Raw genomic sequence first — 20973 nt, forward strand, 5'->3', positions numbered from 1 at the left:
TGAGATACAGGAAGTGAGATGCCACTCCCTTAGGCCTACATTATTGAAACGGTCCCATGTAATGACAGGGTATATGGCCTTTAGAAGAGAGTAAGCTGCTTTTACACACTTTTACACTACTTTTAATTCTTCTTCGTCTTTTCACGGACATAGAATAGGTCTCTGTAGGTCAGCTTTTTGTTGTGGATTTTCTGTAGCCTATGAACATTTGTGTCATTTGTAACTGTGAAACACTTAAGAAGCTTCTTTAAAAATAGGCTATAAGAACTATATATTTGTATTTATCAGTTCAAACGGAATTATTATAAAAAAAACATTCTCTTTTTATTTTTTCCATATCTGTGGTGGTTTACCTGTGCCCGTAAAACTGGGACAACTTTAACTTTAGAGACTGGACTGAGGGTAACCTTCAAACTTCCACAATGTGAAATTAACTCTGATTTAGTCATTTTGTATTTCCGCCATGAATAAGTAATCCTACACATAAGTCGTAAGGAAATACCACAAAAAGTCATACAGCAACTAGAAGACAATGGAAACATGTTACCTAATAGGATAGGATATTAAAAACATTGTGTACAATAAGCTTACTAACTATAATAATGTTGAATTTAAAAGGCAAAATCATGTGTAAATGAAAGGGATTATATACTTTATATTTCCAATATAGAATGAAGATGTCTTTATATCATAACCCTTTTATAAACGTTGGATATAATAGAAATAATTAGTACTTTTCAAGCAAGGAGCACAACATGCTTCAGGGTGGCAGCATAGAAGACAGTCACACATATTAACATCAGCATAAAAAGACCTAAAACCATCGATAAGGTGAAAAAAAAACAATCAAATAGTTGCATAAGTTGCACAGATAAACAAAACGAAAAGAAACAAAACAGCAAGATGAGTAAAAAGAAACATAATCTGGTGGTAATAGGGCAAAGTTGTATTACACAAACAAATATGTTGATGTGGAAAACCTTGGACTCTGGTCTGTCTTCACTTTGATGAATATAAGAATAGACTCGATGAGCCTCAGTTGTTCTGACCTAAACGTATATACATTTAATAAATTTAATAATAACATATAACACAAATCTGTCGACAGAGAAGATCTTGGAACAGCGTGTGTGTATGGACACCAGATACCAAAAAACCTAAAGTAACATTTAGTCACTCAGCTTTATACAGTATGTCATACAGCAGGGGTTTTCAAAGTCTGCGACTGTGGGCCTCCCCTCAGACAAAGCTTCACAAAGCTACCCCCTCACCCCACCTTTAGTTTACTTGCCCAGTTTCTGTGATGCCTATGGGATCATGATTGTGTTATATGATCCCATAGACACTCAAAAATTTTGAGAGATTGAGATAAACAACATTGCTTAATAATGCTGTTTGATGTAACTTCAGACTGCACCAAATACATTTAAAGGTCTGTCCTAAGGCATTTATTAGTTTCTAACTCTCATTAAGTGGGAAAAACAGTTCCCCAAAACTACTGTATCTCTCTTTAACCAAATCATGCACATTTAGGCTATTCTATGTGATCTCCTTTTAATAAGTAATGTGATATTGTTTCACTTCCATTCACTGAGCCTTCCCTGAAACTGTTTGGGGAGGGCCGCCTCACACTTTGAAAACCTCTGTTCTACATTATACAGAATCTTTTATCTTCACGGCAACAGACAGGCGTGCCAACAATGTGTGCTTTACTCTGGAACATCAACAAGGTCAAAACCTTATCGTTACCTCCGGGCACCCTGGAGCTTGCTCACATAAGCCCTGCCAAAGACAACGAGGCCCTCTCAAGCCAACTAACCATGTTAATGCACAAATTAGACATTCATCAAGATACAGAATCAATTCATCAATCAATTCTTTTCTGATCATAACTTTCTACCACATATTTCTCGACAAGAAAGTACGTATGTAGAAGTGTTTTCATCTTTCAAGTTCACAAGCTTTAATCCAGAAGGTGGCAGTATGATCCCAACTCTGGCTGAAGAAACAGCTGAGGGTGAACTCTTTGTTTATTTTTTTTTCTCAAAGCATTGTAAAACACGCTTGTTGGCTCTTTGTTTCTCACATACAGTATCATCATTAACATGACTTATAATTTAAACTCCCACAAGCTTCTTTTTGCAATAGTAGTGATACTGAGATGATTCATGCATTGAGTCATCTGAATGCACTAAGTGATGAGTCATGAAGCCACCTATGAAGTTATCATCAGCTTAGACTACAGGTAAAGCAGGAAGGTGTCGCTTAAATTAAGCAATAGGTTAATTGGTTTAGTGATGTAGACTGAATCATAATTCTAGCAACATTTAGCCAGAGGATAGTTGAGTTTTGGAAAGACAATGGTGGTATCCGCAAACTCTACGGCTTCCAGGGAGTGAGATGTTAGATATTCATCCAGCAGTGAAACTAAAAAGGTAGAGGTCAAGCTCATTTCCTGCCTCTGCCTTCCTTTTCTCCTGCATGGAATGCGTCACCTGGCTGTGGCTCCAAGGTGAGAAGGCCTTACGCAGGTCTCCTTCCCCCCGCCTTTTTTTTTTTTGAAAACCCGACAATGCAGAACAAGCAGCATAAGACGAGATGAATGAATTTGTTTGCCTGGAAAGGTGAGCTGCTAGAAGCACTCAATAATTCAGTGTTTGTAACAGACGGTGCATCAGTGGGTGAACACGCACAACTATGGCTGATTGATAGTCTGTGCCAAAGCAAAAAACTGAACCCCATTATTCATATCGTAATAGGATCTGTGGAAACTCTGCAGCCTATTGTCTCTGTTGTCTCAACTTTAATAATTTGGCACCGGGAGGTACAACAATGAATTTATGACTTTGGGTTATGTGCTACTGTTGATGTTTGACTTCACAGTCATTGATGGTTTCAAGACTTTTATTTGACATTTGACTTCTGAACAGCCATAAATAGTGCTCTCCAGTTCATCCATTATTTAGGGGTTCGTAACCGAGGATGCCAATTTGACTTCAAGGCTTATTAAACGTACACCTGATAAAGTCTGTTATAAAGGACAAGGCAGCTATCACACTAGAGGAACCCTGGCTCACCTGTCAGGGGGAGCCAGCTATTGTTGGATGTGTTTCTGAACACAAGAGCCCTTAGCATGTCAAACCCTGTTGACTTTAGACTCTCTTACTGAGTGAATATTAGAATAATATGGTGTGTTGGGATGTAGATGCCAAAAACCATATGATTAGAGATAAAGGAACAAAAGTACAAACATATTAAAGTAAACACATACACACACACACACACACACACACACACTGCTATATTTTGTGATGTCTGTAAGACATGTAGTAATATTCCTAACTTAATTGCTGTGGTTGCCCTCTCACCCTTTCTCCAGTTTTTAATCGCTGTAAGTGACCTATGCTCTCCCACCTGCTATAACACAGAGAGCAAAAAGCAAACACACACCCCATAAAGTGCGAGTGCACACACACACAAGAGCATGCACAAACTCACACATAGGCATATCTCATTACCATCCTCCTGATAGTGCAGCCAGTGGGTGTTGCAAGAGGAGGAGGGAAGGAGAGCAAGACAGTGAGAGGGAAAGAGTGGGGGGAGGACAGGCAGAGAACCAGAGCCAGTGTTACAGAGAGGGAGAGCAGAAACAGTCAACAAGATAACAAGAGCTACGCGTGGGACAGCAGCCCACCGGAAAAGCGACGATAGAGACAGAGCAGGCGAGCTGGTGTGCAAAACAAACGTGTCAGAGCCTGTGGGTCTGTCTGTCTGTGTGTGTGTGTGTGAGCTCAGTGTGTTTCCACGGTTCTCCCGAGGCCGTGGCAGCCATGGCATCAGACCCCAGCACCCAGTCCAGGGTGATGTTCCAGGCAACGGGCAAAACAGAGGAGCCGGCGCACCGCAAGCTGGGAAAGCTGACAGTGAAATACAACCGCAAGGACCTGCAGAGGAGGCTGGATATCGAGGAGTGGATCGACGGGCAGCTGCACCTCCTATTTGACTGTGAGGTAGGGTAGGGCTGGCTCACACAGACACACACTCAGACGCACACTGCCTGAAGAGAAGGAGGAGGTGAGGGAGAAGAGCAACGGAGGCAGGGAACTGCTCTTAGGTGCCAGTGGTGGGCTATCCGTCATGTATGAGAGATTAAAGCGATCCTAAAAGAGCAGTGGGTGGGAAGCAAGCAGTTTTGCTTCATGGCTGCAATTTTTGGCACAGGAACCCTCATGTGTCATCGACCTGACAGCAGAATCAGCTGTGTGGTGTGCACCGTGGTGTTCCACCAGAGTGACTTTTTCCAAGAAATGACGTCTGATTTAAGATGTGTGTCTGGGATATGCAGACCCATTATTGTGGACACAGTCACTCAATAAATATGCATGAGTGCCCCTATAAATTGCCATCCATCCATCATCATATGCAGTTAATACTAACACAGCCCATGTGCTATGTAAAAATGAGTTGTAATTTGGAATTGTGTCATCAATATTTCCATAGTGTGCCTAATTAATGGCCTCATTGCATAGATGGTAATATACAGGGGATTATGAGGAGACATCAGCCAGCTCACACACACACACACACACACACACACATTCATAACTCTACTCCTGTAAGGTGGGATACAGTCCAATTATGTCGGAGGATACATATTGATTTGCTTGGCATTCTCTAAGGGGAAACCATGGCAACAGATGTCTCATCGCCCACATGAGGCAGCATGGCAGAGTGGAATTAGGGGTGTCTGTTAGGGAGCATGAGCTTCCTAATGATGATGCAGATCCGATGACAACACCGCCTACGTTTCATGCCGGAGAAGGCAGAGACAAACTGTTTCTCATTTAATTCTCGAACCACACAGAGACCCTTGGCTGCAGATGGCCTGTAGCCACCTCTCTTTCTCTGGCATCCCCTTACTCTGCCAGGGAGCCCTTTGAAAATGGCTTATACTAACGCTGCAGAACGTGAGCATGACTGGCCAGCTGACATGGAAGTTCAATACAACAAATTCTAATGAGAGTCAAGTAGCACCTCCAGTTATCTCTGCGCCTCATCTTTTTCTACACAAGTAGATAGTAAGGGTTATTGTGCTACTGTTTTCCTCATTACAATGCTTATTTTATGAGCTTGATTCCATTTACATCCCAAGCCTTCTTCCCTGTGGAAATGATAATATGCTTGTACAGCTGAGGGTGGAATAAATCACATTAGGGGAAACCAGGACATGTGGAAAACAAAAACAGATCTGAAGTCTTTCTCTGTGGACTCTTTTGATCCTGTCCCAGAAACATACAATTATTTCCACGTCATGTTCTGGTTCTAACATAATAAAACATAGGGATAAATTTGCAGCACATGTACAGCACAGCTAGTAGATGTTTTCCCAGCAAGCTGAATGATGTGATCTCGGTATGATTGATGAGATAGTGAAACACAGCAATAATTCCATCATGACAGTGCTGGACATTATGCAATGAAGTGAACATAAGCTCAAGTACAATCTACATCCTTGCAATGTGCAAAGTAAGGCTTTACTTTCAAGTTGTGATAATGGATATTTGCATCAACCACTTGTGTGGAATTAGTTGTGCCTTGTCCATGTGCACTGGCCGGTGCGATGAATTTTGCATGGGGCTCAGGGGAAGGTTACTCTGTTGGTTCTCAGAGTCTTCCGCGTGGAAGCATTTACCATCAGTCCCCTGTGTCACCACCTGAATTATTTAGCCGCATCTCTAATTCATACAAGTGCTGCCTCTGTCTGGAGTGACCACCTTCCTTTGCAAACTTCACACCTTTTGAGAAATGGTAAACTAATAAAGGGGGTGTGAATGAAACAGAGCTCTCAGGTAGACTCGAAAATGTTGAGCAATGTTTAGACTTGTGTGTGTAAAGTAACCCAGATCAGGGTTTCCCCCACTGCCACTAAACTGTGAGCACCTTTCAGTGAATGTTTGTTTTACTTAAATTAATAGACTGCAGGACAGTAATCGAAATTTCCACTGACAAAAGGTTAATTATTTTAAGACTTTGTGTATTGTAGATCACATCGTGTTTTCATAAGTTTTAATTTAAATTTAGGAAGTGGCTTATATAATTTGGATCTTCTCACTCAGTTTGCACTCTTTAAACTGTGTCATGACTCACTCAGTGAAGTTAATGAATATTTTGAACTGTGTGCCTCTAACAGGAAAAGGAAAGGGTCTGATAAGTTAAACATGCACTGGCATCTTCTCAGAACAGCTGGGTTTCCCGGGCTTTTCCTTACCTTATAATAACACATAGGGTGTGTAATGGAACCACACTATGTTTGATGTTACGTTTACATTACTGTTCAGTGAATATTGTTTCTTGTCTTACATATAAGGAACACTTAGAGAACTACAGGAATCTAGCTGTAAGCAGGGAAACAAAAGTATATAAAGAAATATATCCATACTTTGGGAAATACATTTATTAGCTCTCTGGTCCAGAGTTAGATAAAAAATCCACCCTCATATCTGTATGGTCAGTATGAAGCTATATCCAGCAACTGGTTACCCTAGCCCAGATTTTACAAAATATGTCTAGTACCTCTAATGGTCATTAATTAACATGTTATATCCCCATTTTCAGTATTCATCCTAAGCGAACTGGACTTTGCACTGGAAATGTTGTCCTAGTGGTGGATCATCATACACGAATATCCAGTACATCCTTAGAGTGAAGGGAAATGACAAGTTTTGGCCTGAGTGTTGCCCTAGATGATGGGTCAGGGGTGTCACTAAAATCATTAAAGCAACATCATGTAAGATTTGTTTTTTTGTGCAATTTAACACCTCTACCGTTAGCACTACTGTAGAGTGTAATTCACAGCTTTTGTAACTAAGGACACCTGTACACGTGCATTTGTTATGACTACATTACTTTGCTAAGAAGACAAGACCACTCTCGCGATAGATTTCCCGTCCGGGATTTCAATGTTACACAATACCAGGCACTCCTCGCCGAAGTGGCAAGGACACAGGCGCTATTCACCCCATTTAAAGTCAGTGTACCATCAAAAATATTTTGAAGCTGTTATTTTAAGATAAAAATACTACATAATTTCACTTAACCATGAATAGCAATACTCAATGACAATCTTGCTAAAAGTTCAGAAATTTCCCTGTGGTTAAAAGTATTGCATGGGCTGACCGATTTTTCAGTACCATCATCCATTTTAGTAAACTTAATTTGCATAAGACTGCCTTAAACAAACTACAAGTAGCCTACTTGCAAGAGTAAAATCAAAAAATATATATTTTAAATGATCTTGCTGGTCTTGAAATTTGAGGTCCAAACCAAAGAAGTCCTGACAGAAGAAAAAACAGGTCACCTCAGGATACTGATTAAACTTTCCCGATTCTGAACTGACTTGTATATATACTTATGTCATGGAGGTCATCTTATCTCAACAAAATCCAACTGCTTATTTAGACTGCGTTTGTGTAGCCTGTCTAAAACTGCAATCCTCTGAGAACCAAATTGATATTCATGAATTCCAGTATTAGCGCCAACATTCATTTTAGCTTCGGTCTATTGCTTTTAACTTCAAAAAGTGCTGCTTAGACACTCCTGCCCGGAGGCCACATTAAAATGGGATTTTGCTCTGACAATGAAGGTAACTCTCAACAAGTTGAAAACTGTGACTGCGTACAATTTAAAATCCTGAAAGTTATTGGACGGGTGAAAGCATTTCTTCATGGTAAATGCACATGCTCCTCTCAGCTCAGTGAAAATGCCTCTCATTGATATTCAGTGGTGCTCTGCATGATTTAAAGTATATCCCTGTTACTGTCCCCATACTCATCACTGATGTAGTAGGTCACACTTTCACATTTCACAGTCTTTAGTTACTGAATATGCCACTCCAGATAGCCATTTGAAGTTCCGTGCAATTACTGGGAATATAATATTAATCCTTGTTACATCAACCCATGCTAACATTACTGCATATAGTAGTATATTGTAGCAATTATGGTTATTCCCAAAATGTTTAGTTGGATGCCAAGAGGGTAGAGAATACACCTAATTTAAGAGCAGAAATAAGTAAATCTTTGAAATAACTAACATTCATTACTGTTGGGCTGCTCTAGCATCATGTTAGCTCTGGACTACATGCAGACTGTGGATAGCAAGCTGAAGCTGCATGTTAAGGAAAAAAGAAAAAAATGGATTACTGCAAACATGTAACCATATACAGAACACATATAATGAGCAATGGCTGTTATATAGGGCAATTCTTAAAACAAATCTGGACTATTTCATTTATACCAAACAGCATTTGGCCTAACCAATTGAAGCACAACACAACCACCCACAGGCTAACACAGCAGAGCTGGCAAAACAAAACCCACGCAGCACAGAAACGTACAGCATGGACCACACAAAATAAAACAAGAGTGCAGCCGTGCTTGTGTCCTGCAAGCATCAGCAGAATCACACGGGGTCCAAACTGGCAGCATGTATCAGTTAGAGGGGGGCACAGGAGACTCTGAAGGTGGGTCCATCTATTCCGCCACTCAGCACTTCCACCACATTGATTAGCTCTCTCCTCATCCAGAAAGCTGTGCGAGCCCCATCCTCACCAGCCATGAAAACTCTCCAACCGGAAAATATTCCTCTTAAAAAAGAAGCCCCACTTGTCAAATGTGAGCGAACACCTGCTGACTCTAGATATCTAGGATTCCTCCAGTGAGCACTGCTCATTCTCTGAAAATGAAGTTAAAAGGTGCGGTTAAGAGCTTGTGATACGAACTTATTACTTTGCTATATTTGCTTTTTTTATATATATATAACTGGAGAGTCTGTGCCCTTTTTTACAATCTCTGGATGTATATCTACATTAGGTTGACATTAATCTTCCAATTGCCATTGTTTAGTTAAGGCTAACATTTTAGAAAAATAGGCTTTTGGGGATTTAGTCAGACATCTAGTTCATATACTGCAGTTCATGCAGCCCTTCTGATTGTATATTAATGCAGGTAAACATACCATGTGGGACAACCTAGCTGAGATGAATATATTCCTTAGAAAATACTTCCACTGGAAATTATCTCTCAGAAATGGCTGAGCTGAATGCTAGCTGGGTAAACCATCCATGTAATCTGATGATGACATGTGGCAACTCCTCCTGGAGCCTTTCTGCCTTCATGCCTCAGTGTTCTCCAGCTTTGCTCATGTGTGCAGCACATCATCAATCATATCATTGTTATGAGAAATGATTACGGTGTTTATTCTTACTTTTACAATACAGCCAATACTATTAACACAGGTGACTGCAATGAAGTCCTTCCCATGTTCCCTCACATCTGGGATCACAGCTTACACTTTCTTTTCCTTCTGATTGACTCTGCTCAGTGATGTGGACTATCCTACCACTGTAACTAAAAGGATGGCAAGATGCCCACATTATACAATGTTTGCATGTAGCATGCAGTGAGGGCAATATAGTGAAAGAGGAATATTAACCTTCGATAACCCTAACGTTTGTTGTTTCTCTCTGCCTTTACAGGAGGAAGAGATTCCAGAGTTAGAGATTGACATAGATGAGCTTTTGGAGCTGACGGACGAGGGGCAGAGAACCCGGCTGCAGGTAAGAATGTGCAAGTTAAATTAAAAACAATTAACATTTTTTTCACACTGCATCTCTAGTTATTTGTATATCAAGCAGCTTCTTGGAACTGTTCAAACTGCAGTTAGTCAAACAAAGGTCAACCTGAAGTCACATTTTAACACCTTGTTCCTCACTGATACCTATTAGCTATGTGGGGCAATAGCTTAACAAACTTAACTTGCTGGAATCCAATGTCAGAATCAGAATTTTGATTCTGCAATGTAGCAATGTTTGCAGTGAAAAAGCAATGTCCAGTGCTGTTAGTGAGACTATTTGCATTTGTTTTCTTTCTTAGGAGTTGTTGCAAGAATGCGGAAAGCCGAAAGAGGTGAGACAAAAAAAAAAACATATATGAAGCTACATGCAAACATATAAAGATTTCAATTTGAAACATTGATTTTTACTGTTACTGTTGTCATGTCTTGTGTGTAAAAGTTTCCAAACATTTTCTCCATTTTTCCCCACAGGATTTTATCAACAGCCTGCTCTACAGGATAAAGGGTCTACGCAAAATGTCAGGTCCCTTGAAGAAATAATTATAGGTCAAATAAAGAATTGAGACAAGGTGGAGGCTCTTATCTTTCCATCCCCCATGTGTTAACTGTTTGGATGCCTGTATGTGTGGTCCCCCCACCCCCCTGGGTCAGCATCAATCTAACAGCAGAGCAGTTGGGGTTTGAATGGCTGAATAGTTTTTTATTATTTCACTTTATTTTATGGACAGTTATAACATCTCGTCTCCCATCAATATACCAATAATGCACATGTGATAAAAGTTGTACTATTACACAGACAGACTGTTTCTTTTGTGTAAGACTGTACATTTTCTGTTGCCTATTTATGTACATAAATATTTTTGTTCTGATAGCAGTGTTATAAGTCAAAATAAAATTGAACATTTTCAAGACAAGTCTGTTGATGAGATATCAAAAGGGTTACATCAGATTTTCAACAGTATGGTATCATCAGGTATTATTTATTCCACACAAATAAATACTAACATTCCAATTTACAGTACCAATTAAACTACAGTTACCGCAATTTCCTTTTACTGCAGCTCTAAAACATTGATTTGCCTTTAAAGAATGATTTTGTCCTATTGTTCAAGAACAACTACAAGACTTTACTGCAGTGTGGCATAGCTGTTAGCATATCATTCCCAGAATGCAAGCTTCTGTTGTCTGGCGTAAATGTTTCAACAGAGTGATGGAGACAATAAAGACGTTGACATGCCAGGTCTAGGAGTAAACACAGTGAAATCAGCAGCAGGAAGGTCCATTAAGTATGCACCCATTATCCTCATCCATTTCCTGCCTGCGGTGCGAGTCTGACATGGGAAGAAAAGGCAAACACGGTAACGGCCTCCATACAAACTTTAATGGAGCAAGCCCCTAGAGGAAAGTGTAATTATGGTTTCTCCTCAGTTAGCTTCACAGTAATGCACACTGATGAAGCTGCACCCTGGCCATCTCACTGTCATACATAGAGGGTCTTTCAGCTGAGGGCTCCATCATAGTAATTTCGCCCTCACTTCCACTCTTCTCTGACACACAGGCCATCCATACTCCAACACTGCCTGCCAGCCTGGGACATTTTCATAGAGTGATAATATCAGCAATAAAATTAAAAAAACTTCAGCAATGAAAATATAACTAAAAGGGAATGCAGCGTTACCTCAAAGATGATAGCTCCTAACACTTTTGCGTCCTTTATAATGAAAGTACACACAAGGACAAGAAAGGCAATACTCATGTCAGACTCACAGCCAAACATAGACTACAAGAGTGACTGCAGTGCCTGCCAAAAGAAAACAAAGCCCTCAGTAATCCTTTTATACTGACTCCTCTGTACTTCTTCAGTCCAGTGCTGATAGCAGTCTGGGATTGTATCTTGCATCTTATCACGCAAGATGAGCTCATGATGTGTCTGCTTTCTGTATGTGTTATAATCAAATGGTGACAAGTGCAAAGTGTGTCTACGATGAGCCTCTGTTGCCTTCGGGAAGTAGGACAAGTGACATAAAAAAATTTTAAATAAAACCTTCTTCAAGCTTCTTATCTGGTTGGCCAGTTTTAAAACTTTTCTGTGTGCAGAAGCTGTGCATTTTGCTAAAATACCAACAATGTCTAGCAGCCTCTGCAAGAATTATGTAACTCTATTTTTATACATTACAGAAAAAATAGGAGCTATGTTTTTCATATTATACAAAGTGTATCACATTTACATTAACGTTCGTCTATTTCTAGTCTCTGCTTCGCCATAAAAGTTACCTATCATTTTTTAGTTGTTCAGTTAATCTGTTAGCAATTACAGAAAGCAGATGCTGCATGTTTGTAGCAAATTTGGACAGTTTGGATAAAAGAGGATGGGGTTAAAATGAAGGGTTACGGCTTGCTTTACATAATAGGTAGTGTTTAAATCTTCTGAGACACTGTTTTATTAACAATAATAGGTCACTTAAGTCGAAAGCACAGGTATAAGAGTGATGACTGACTACAGCCTGATAAAGCAAACACCTACAGCACAGTCTCACTATCATGTCTTCCTCTTCTTCTTTGGCGCAGTGTAGTTAGTGGAGCGATGCTCCATCCTGTCATATTTATCATGGCCTTCCCTGGGGAGATAATGGAGAGTGGATTGATAATTCATCCCACTAAATACTTTATATTCATGCTGCTTCACAGTATGGCAGCAGCCTGTCTACAATTCATCTGGGTCATGGTATACATTCCAAATCACAGGCATCTTCCTAAAATTTCCATGGGAAGCTCTACTATGAGACAGAAACCAGAATTATTCTTGCGCTTGTTATAATGAATGTATGTCATGCTACCTGAAGCAGCGGTTGCAGTATAGGTCTCCATCACAGGTGTGACAGCGAAGGGTGGCGTCTTGGTTACAGATGCAGCACCATGGAAGCTCTTCCTCATCACTGTCTGATGGCTGATATGCAGCCGGTGAAATCCTACTCTTGGGTGCTGGAGCCTGGGTCTTAAAAAAACATCAGATCAACAGGGGTTAAATGTTATGTTCTCAAATAACTTATAAAAATTATGAATTTTGCTTTTTGGCAGTTTTGTACCGGTGCCTTCTTATAAGTTTTTTTCTCTTCTGTGTTCTTTGGCCCACTTTGTTCCAAAGGTATGTTGTAGCCACTGGCTTCATCCAATGCAGCCTCTTCAGAGAGCTGGAACAAACATCAGAAACACAGGGATTTCAGAGCATGTCCTCCAATTCACATTACAAATGATTAAAATGGCAAAATAGCAGCCCCTTGTGGCCTCCTACAATGGTCCAGGTTTGTTTAAAGATCAGATCACCTCTAAGAGGTGTGACATGCACCCAGAAGTAATAAAATGAAATGTATTATAATATACATTACAGTATTAACTTCATTTTGCATTAAGCCCCAGACCTGCTTTAACACTCGCATCACAGCTTCTTCCTCAGTCTCCTCCTCACTGTCAGGATGCTGAAAGTCCTCCATAGTAACTAGAGGTGAAAGTACAAATACAACAATGACAGTTTCTCTAAGACATTCACACTTCTGTTACAACTTTTTATTTAAAAGTCAATCAGACAACTGCAACTGATTCAGAACGCTGCTGCTCAGGCTTCCTGTTTGTAAAATAACTTATTTTAAAATATTACTGTTTATGAAGCACTAAATGGTTTAGGACCAATATACATTTCTGATCTTCTGCCACATTATAAACAATCCCGACCTCTCAGGTCATCTGGGACAGGTCTGAGTCAAATCTTAACAGAATTCTATTAAGAATTACTATTACTTTTGCTACTACCTTTAATTAAATAAAATTCAAGGCTTTTCACTGCACTGTAACTTTCCTGTTGTTTTGTCTTATGTTTATTTTCGATTAAACAATTGTATTTCAATGCCTTGCCTTATGGCCACAATGTTGACAGCTATAGCTCTTATCATATTTTCTAACATTCTGATGTGGAAGTAAGGATACCGGATACCACCTACCAGTTAAGAAAGTGGTACACCATGATCTTTGCGTGTGATGTACCTTTGTCTGGGTCCTGCCCCTTCAGCTGCGCCAGCCTCTTGGCCATGTGGAGGATCTGATCCTGGGAGTGGTGCTCCTTCCTCAGCTCCTCCATGGCCTCCTCCAACAGATGGGCCTTCCCAGCCTCCAGCTGCTTGACCGCCTCCTGGTTCTCCTCCAAATTCTCATCCAATGTGCCCTCCTCCCCTTTGTTGAGATCATTCATACAGCCATCTACGCCTGAAAAGGGATTAATAGCAGTGAAAAATTCAGCATATTTAGGAAGCCCCCCAGAGTAGCTCAACAAAGTCCAATTTTGGTGTCAGAATGCTAACTGCTGATATATTATTATGACTGCATGAAATTATGATATTACTGCATCATTAATTAGTAACTGATATGTGGGAGAAATTAATGAAACAAGTAACATCTTACTGGATTCAGGATTTGATTGTTGGTTATCTATGGAAACTTCCTCTGTCATCTGAGTAATCAAATCATTTGCTTGTTCAGTCTGAGTTCTGTTATCCGGAGGTTGGTGCACCTTTACAGATGAGCACAAAAGTACATTCACTGGTGAGCAATTATAGCAAACTATTTAACGTGCAGTGTCTTCTAAATAGCCTTTAATACTCTAAGCTGTCCATGTCGACAAGTAGGGAGAGGTTTATCTCACAGGTGGAGGAGCTTGAGATGGTGGAGGTTGACCCCGTAGAACTGCCAGACGGTCCTCCATCTCCTCTGCAGAAGGCACTGGCCGACTGGGAGCTTTCAGAGCAGCAAGGCGAGACTCAAGCTCTTTCTCAGAGGGTATAGACTCTGAAGAAGAGGTAAAAAGCTTACAATGGCTTTTTCCAAGAGAAAAAATATTGGTAATGTATTTGTCGGATTAAATTAAAAAGGTTGCTGATAAAAATCTAATTTCATTACTTGGGGCAGTGTCCTCCTTCAGCTTTTGAAGTCTTTCAGCAATAGCCTGATCTTCTTTACTCAGGCCTTTGGTAGGTAGATGGCCTGCTCTGATGTTTCTATTGGCCCCATGTGCAAGGGGCTGTAACAGTCCCTGCTGTTTGGCCTCAAGTGCAGCGACACGTCTGTGGAGGAAACATGATTTTTAGATATCATGAAACTGCTGTGTGTTGACAAAGTGTTATTTCTTTTTTCACATTTGATCATATACTGACTTTTTGTAATTTTCGGGAGGAGACCATTTCTCAGCACTGTTTGGAGATTCCCCACTAAAAATGCAGAAATTGAGATAAGCCAGAATGGTTAATTAATAATAAATTAATAATCACAATTATATTTTTCTGCATGGTTTGACCTTTACCTTGTCAGATTACCGTGGCACTGTTTGCAGACTTTCTGCTGGGTGTTGCCACAGCGAGGCACCACAGCACTGAAAGTCAAACAGCTGGAGCAGAAGGAGCGGCCGCAGCTCTTACAGCCAAGCTGTGAGGATATTGCAGCGTAAATAACACCGTTTACTTCCCATAAAACGTTTAATGTGTTACCGTACACAAGCTATGTGGTCAGTATTAGCCAGCAAGATCTTACCTCCTTCTTGAAGAGACTGAACTTTGATGCACAACAATAACAACGGTTGTCCATGCCAACACGTGTAGACTAAGAGTCATGAGAAAACGGACTTATACTGCTCTAGCGTGTACATATGAAAAAGAAAAGTGACCCTACGAACAATAATGTGGCAGCTAGCTACCTATTTCAACGTTTCTATAATCATAACAGGAACCATCCCGGAAGATGCGGAGTGACGTCCGTTTGCGTTTTCCTGCGTCTGGCTCGTCCAATCAGCTTTCTCCAATTTCTCTCGCGGTCCTTGTTCAAAACATAGAACCGACCGCTGAACTGTTTGCCTGCAGCAACGTTGTACACGTAATAATCTGCAAAAGAGACAAAAGGACGATAGGAAGCGGTATGAGAACCACCATTTTGTTGATCACCAGTTTTATGTTTATATTTGACTGAATTAATATTTCGAACAACGACCAAAAATCTCGAGCTAAAGCTAATGTTCGCTAGCTAGTGTGTTAGCTCCCCCACGTCATTCACTCATTAACGTTAGTAAGTTAGCTAGGACACTGGAAACAGCAGAGAAGTCCTTCAGTCATGGGTGTAAACTAATAGCTACAATAAATAGTAATTAAAAAAAAAACTGTTATGGGACACTTTAAATACGAAAGCCAACTTACGTCGCTGTTTTACAACCTTAGTTATACAATGCTGTAAGAAGCTAACGTTAAAGGTCAAAGATTAACGTTACATGTCAAGATAAATATATATACACTGTTAATAATAAATAAACTTTGTACAACTCCCTGTGTGAGTAACGTTTATGATGTTATTCCATAAGCCTTTGAATGAAGGGAATACAATCTAGCCAGGTTGTTTTAGATTGTATTCCCTAACAATCAAGTTATTATCAATAAATCTTTCAGTATTTTATGTAATTGATAGGTGTTCCTACAATAAAATGTAAGATAATAGTAAAAAAAAAACGTCTTCAGATGTCTTGTCCAACGAACAGTGAAACATCCAATGATATCAAGTTTACAATTACAGAAAACTGAGAAAAGCTGTAGATCTTCACATAGGAGAAGTTGGAAACGTAGAGTGTTCGGCATGTTTCCTTGATAAATGACTTAAACAATTAGTTGATTATCAAAATTGAAAGTGAGAAGAAATAAGGCTTTTATGCAAATTTTGTTCAAAAGAATATAATTGAAAAGATCATCAGCATAGACAGGAGCAAGTTCAAGAAGATATTTTAGAAAATAAGAACTTAATAAATTCTTAAAATCACTAATAACTGATTATGTTTGTGTGATTGTCTGTCTGCCTATTGGCATCTAGGTGTTTTAATTTCAACAATGGCAGAAGGAGGAAATGTTGAATGGGAGCTAAGCAAAGAAAACATACAGCCACTGCGGAGGGGCAGAGACATATCAGCCTTACATCAGGCGCTCAGTCAACAACAGGACGGACTCAGCTCTGCCCTCAACCAGCAAAGACAGTATGGATGATTTTTAAAACATTGCACCCGGATTGTGTGCTGGCATTTTCTCTGTTGAACACGTTTTCACAGCAGTTATCACATATTGATTGAGCTTTTGTGGCTTTTTGTTTCTCCAGAGCCTTTGAGTCAGAACTGCGAATGTATGACGGAGATGATCCACTGGATGTTTGGGATCGGTAAGTCAAATGTGTAAACAGTAAACTGCTCTTAAATGTGAGAGGTTTTGTTTTTAATCCTCACATGGCTCTGTCTTTTACAGGTATATTAAGTGGACTGAGCAAACCTTCCCTCAGGGAGGAAAGGAGAGCAACCTCGCTAAACTGTTGGAACGAGTTGTGACCAAGTTCACAGAGGAAAAGAAATATCACAACGACCCTCGTTATGTTGACCATTGGATCAAATTTGTATGTGTAATATTTTAACCTATGACTATTGTTGCTACTTTGATAAACTAATGCAGCAGTAATAACTTTTGCCATACATGTGTGTTGTGTGTCATTAGGCAGAGAACTGCCCAGAGCCCTTGGACAATTACAGGTACATGCAAACGCAGGGAATAGGAGTAACACAGGCATCCTTCTACATCGCTTGGTCTGAGGAGTATGAGAACCGGGGAAACTGTCGCAAAGCAGACCTAGTTTATCAGGAAGGATTCAAGAATTGTGCTGAGCCGCATGATAAGCTCCTGCAGTTTCACAAGTATGGATTAATCCTGTAAAGTTTGAGATATTGTTTGAAAATGCAAAATGTTGGCATAATCAAAATTATCTGTATTATTCGTAGGGCTTTGCAGGCACGTGTGTCCCGACAGGTAATGATGAATGTGGAGGAGGACGATAGTGATGATGAGCCTAAACAACATGAGAGAGTTTCTCTAGCCAACCTCAAATATAGGGGGAAGAAAAAGGCCATTGCCCCCATCAACAGAGCTGGGACTGCAATCAGAAGTAAGTTGAATATGTCTGTGAAGATACTCAGTCATCCTGGTCATAGTTATCCAAGATTGGTTGAAATCAGTCAATTCAACTGGTTAAAGATACTTGAAGACATTTCGCCTCTCATCCAAGAGGCTTCTTCGGTTCTGACTGACTGGCTGACTTTAACATCTGTGGAGTCGTTATCAAGGTGATGGATACTGCCTGGTTCATTAGTGCTCCTGGGAAGGGACGAAAAGACAGCATTGGAAATAGGGGATAAGTCCTTTTCATCCTCTCGAGTATTCACCTTGGATAAGTTGAATATTAAAATAAAAATGTAATCAGATTTTCCCAGTGCTCCAGCAGCTTTTAAATTTTAATATTAGGGCTGGGCGATATATTGGTATTATGAGGTGTACCGATATAATTTCAAAAGAGATATAAAATTAGACCATACTGTTTATACCAATATAGTTTGATGTTGAGTTAATTATTATGTTTCCATAAAGTCCTGCCAGCGTTTGCTCCTCTCTCTCTCCCTCACTGCACAGCCTCGCCCCTCCCTCTGTGTCTGCACGCAGCCGTCTTCTCACAAACTCTCAACAACATGGAGGGAGACACAGTGCCGGCCTGGCTTGTAAAAAGAAAAACAACGCTTCAGTCAGTGTTTCCCAAACATGCACTTTACTTTGGCGGTCCCCCCAGGTTAGGCGACATATTGTAGCATTTTTCAGAGAAACACAGAGTTATTACGTTACAAGTCGCGACATGTCGCCATGAACAAAATGCGCGGACAAGTTAGACAAGCGACAGTGAACACACCAGTCAGATGTCATTTGTTAGCTACCATGTTGGATTTGTTTTGATAGGCTACGTCAACTCCTCAACATGCAGCGCAGCTGCTGCTGTGAACAAAATTGCGGGAGAAAAAGTCCAGAAGACAAATTCACTTTTTTTTTTGGCGACTTTATATAACACAGCCTACTACTGATGGAGAAAATCACCGCAGACTTGCATGGAGAGGGACAGATTGAAAGAAGCGGGGCGCGCTTATGTGTTTGCAGCAGAGGTCTGTGAGTGTGCATACTTAGCAGAAAATACCGAGATATATTTTCAGAATCAGAAGGAGGCTTTAAAGGCTTTATTGCCAAGTAGTGTTTTACACATACGAGGAATTTGCTGTGGTGATAAGGTGCTACACGTAGATAAACATACAGTCAACATGAATAAATGTAGAAATATATAAATATGGAGTGGAATTTTATACTGGTAGTCAGCCTAACAATACCGGGATATGACTTTTTGGTGTCATTGGCCAGCTCTAATCAACATTATCATTGAAAGGTCTGTTTAATTTTGATGTTTAATTGGTTTTGTGAACAGGTATTTCTGGAGGCCTGCAGTCACACACTGCCCCTGTCCTCAGTAATGCTTCAAACAGTCAATTGGTGATCTTTGATGAGAACAAGGCTCAAAGTGCTGGCCCTTCAGAGCCTAAGATGGAGTCTTGGATGGCCCCTCCCACTTCCAGGGCAAAGGAGAATGAGCGGAGGCTTGAAAAATGGTGTGATGTCAAGGTATGAGACCAACAAGCAGGTGTTGTGTTAATATATTTAAATGTGTGAAATGTAAACCAGTGATGTCAATTTAATGTGTATGTACCCTAGATGCCACAGAAGTCCAAGTTTGGACATACCGTTATGGCCCCACCGCCTCCCAAACCCACCTTCCAACCATTTGTTGAGGAGTCAGACCAGCCTCCAGTGATGTGAGTGACTACAAGAATCTTTAGTTTTATCTGCAGTTTTGATTTGTTGGTTGTATTTGCTGAACATTTTATTTACATCACACATTCAGGTCCCTGATAATGAGAAGCCCCAGATTCCTGAAATTGATGACTAGCACTGAAATGAATTAATCAACAATTATGATAATGAAGTAAAGCACTTCCTGTTTCAACCTCTCATTCTGATCATTAAGAAAAGTTTAACCACATAATTAACCATCTGGTTTCTTCAGGTTTCACTAAGGAGCAAAAATCAGACTTTAAACTTGAAAGAAATAATGATTTGACATTTATCGTGATAATTATCGATGTCAAATGATATGAAATGTTTTTATCGTGATAACATCTTTGGCCGTATCACCCAGCCCTACTTTCAATTGTGATTTTTTTTTTTTTTAGAAAGATGGCCAGACAATTCAAGCTATTCGTGACTTATTTTCAATGATAGTTTATTTCTCTCAGCCTATGTTAGTTAAATTTCTTTGATTTCTTTGGCATCTCAGGACTCCATGTAAAATCAACTCAGCTGTGAACACCGTTTTATCATCACGTAAGCCCTGCAGAGAGGAAACTCCTCTAAAGAGACTACAGGAACACCATCAGCAACAAAAGGAAGCAGAATCAGGAAAACTACAGGAGCAGAGCATGTACTGTAAAGAACTGCTGTTCAGTGGCGCCACTGAGTTCTGCTTTGAGGAACTGCGTGCGGAGCGCTTCTTCAAAAAAATGGCACAAGAATCACAGGAAGTCAGAGGTGAAAAGGCTTAAGCTAGTTCCAGTACTTCAAACTGATGCATCTAAGAAGTCTGACAGTTTTTTGTTCTTTTTTAAAATTGTATTTTTACCTGCATTTAGACAAGATATTATCTGCAAGTATCATGTAGTTACTGTATTGCTTTTATCCTGCTGTAAATATTTTATTCATAGAGTTTTCCCGAAAGGTAAAAAGACAAAAAAGGGGTAAAGCTTTTTGGAAACCCTTTGAACTGAAGACACAGTAATTTAATAGTTGTATTGGATTTGTTAAAATACAGTGAGTGGACCAAATAATGGGAACACCTGTACAATGTAATTTAATCTGGGACAAAATTCTACAAACTGCAAAACTGACAATAGCATGAAATAAAAATCCACACATCAACAAACAATATAAACTACATGGGCTTCATGGTACCATTTAAAGGGCTACTGGAATGTATTGTTTATGTTATATCAACTCCTTGTAAATAGTAAACACGTTTGTCTACCACAGCTAAAGTCTGCCACAGAAATACTATTTCATTCTTGGTCCATTTATCCATATTCTTAATTGCACTGTTCTTGAGAACTGTGTTTGTTTGTGTGCTGCCTTTGATTTGTCTTGCTCAGTATTTCTTAAGCAGATATTTCAATACATTTCCAACAAAGTCTAAAGATTACTGCAGTGAGGTGACTCCACTGCGTTTTATGTCTCAGTCTGAGTGAAGTGCGTCTTTGATGTTCAATAAACTTGTTAAAATGTTGGGCTGATGACTAGTGGTGGGAGGTTTTTTTTTAGACAGCAGCTGATTGTAGTAATGCACTGTCAGCAGGGAGCATGCGAC

The 20973-nt window shown here is 39.9% G+C and overlaps 3 protein-coding genes across 7 annotated transcripts; 2 read left to right on the forward strand and 1 right to left on the reverse strand.

The window, feature by feature from the left end:
- Positions 1-3611: 3611 nt before the first annotated feature.
- Positions 3612-10542, forward strand: ppp1r14d (protein phosphatase 1 regulatory inhibitor subunit 14D). Its single transcript, XM_046062137.1, has 4 exons — positions 3612-4010; positions 9536-9616; positions 9933-9965; positions 10105-10542. The coding sequence occupies exons 1-4, from the start codon at positions 3831-3833 to the stop codon at positions 10171-10173; spliced, it is 363 nt and encodes a 120-aa protein (XP_045918093.1). The 5' UTR covers positions 3612-3830; the 3' UTR covers positions 10174-10542.
- Positions 10307-15608, reverse strand: zfyve19 (zinc finger, FYVE domain containing 19). Of its 5 annotated transcripts, none has more exons than XR_006827033.1 (13): positions 15208-15608; positions 14981-15102; positions 14835-14888; positions 14581-14744; positions 14327-14469; positions 14086-14194; positions 13672-13890; positions 13053-13129; positions 12720-12824; positions 12471-12628; positions 12158-12251; positions 11312-11434; positions 10307-11221 (listed from the first exon to the last, which is right to left on the reverse strand). XR_006827033.1 is itself a non-coding variant. In XM_046062135.1 (13 exons), exons 1-11 carry the CDS (start codon positions 15259-15261, stop codon positions 12173-12175), a joined length of 1284 nt encoding a protein of 427 aa, XP_045918091.1. In that variant the 5' UTR covers positions 15262-15608; the 3' UTR covers positions 10307-11221; positions 11312-11344; positions 12158-12172. The 5 variants fall into 5 exon arrangements, 4 of the variants coding, with proteins under 4 accessions (XP_045918091.1, XP_045918092.1, XP_045918090.1 ...); XM_046062135.1 differs by having other exon boundaries at positions 11312-11344; XM_046062136.1 differs by lacking the exon at positions 11312-11434 and having other exon boundaries at positions 10307-10964.
- Positions 15400-20902, forward strand: bub1bb (BUB1 mitotic checkpoint serine/threonine kinase Bb). Its single transcript, XM_046062131.1, has 9 exons — positions 15400-15586; positions 16525-16684; positions 16804-16863; positions 16947-17091; positions 17190-17386; positions 17471-17634; positions 18988-19181; positions 19272-19372; positions 19894-20902. Exons 1-9 carry the CDS (start codon positions 15415-15417, stop codon positions 20156-20158), a joined length of 1458 nt encoding a protein of 485 aa, XP_045918087.1. The 5' UTR covers positions 15400-15414; the 3' UTR covers positions 20159-20902.
- The last annotated feature ends 71 nt before the right edge of the window (positions 20903-20973 follow it).

This window comes from Micropterus dolomieu, linkage group LG11, assembly GCF_021292245.1.
Source record: "Micropterus dolomieu isolate WLL.071019.BEF.003 ecotype Adirondacks linkage group LG11, ASM2129224v1, whole genome shotgun sequence".
Classification (NCBI taxonomy): Eukaryota; Metazoa; Chordata; class Actinopteri; order Centrarchiformes; family Centrarchidae; genus Micropterus; species Micropterus dolomieu.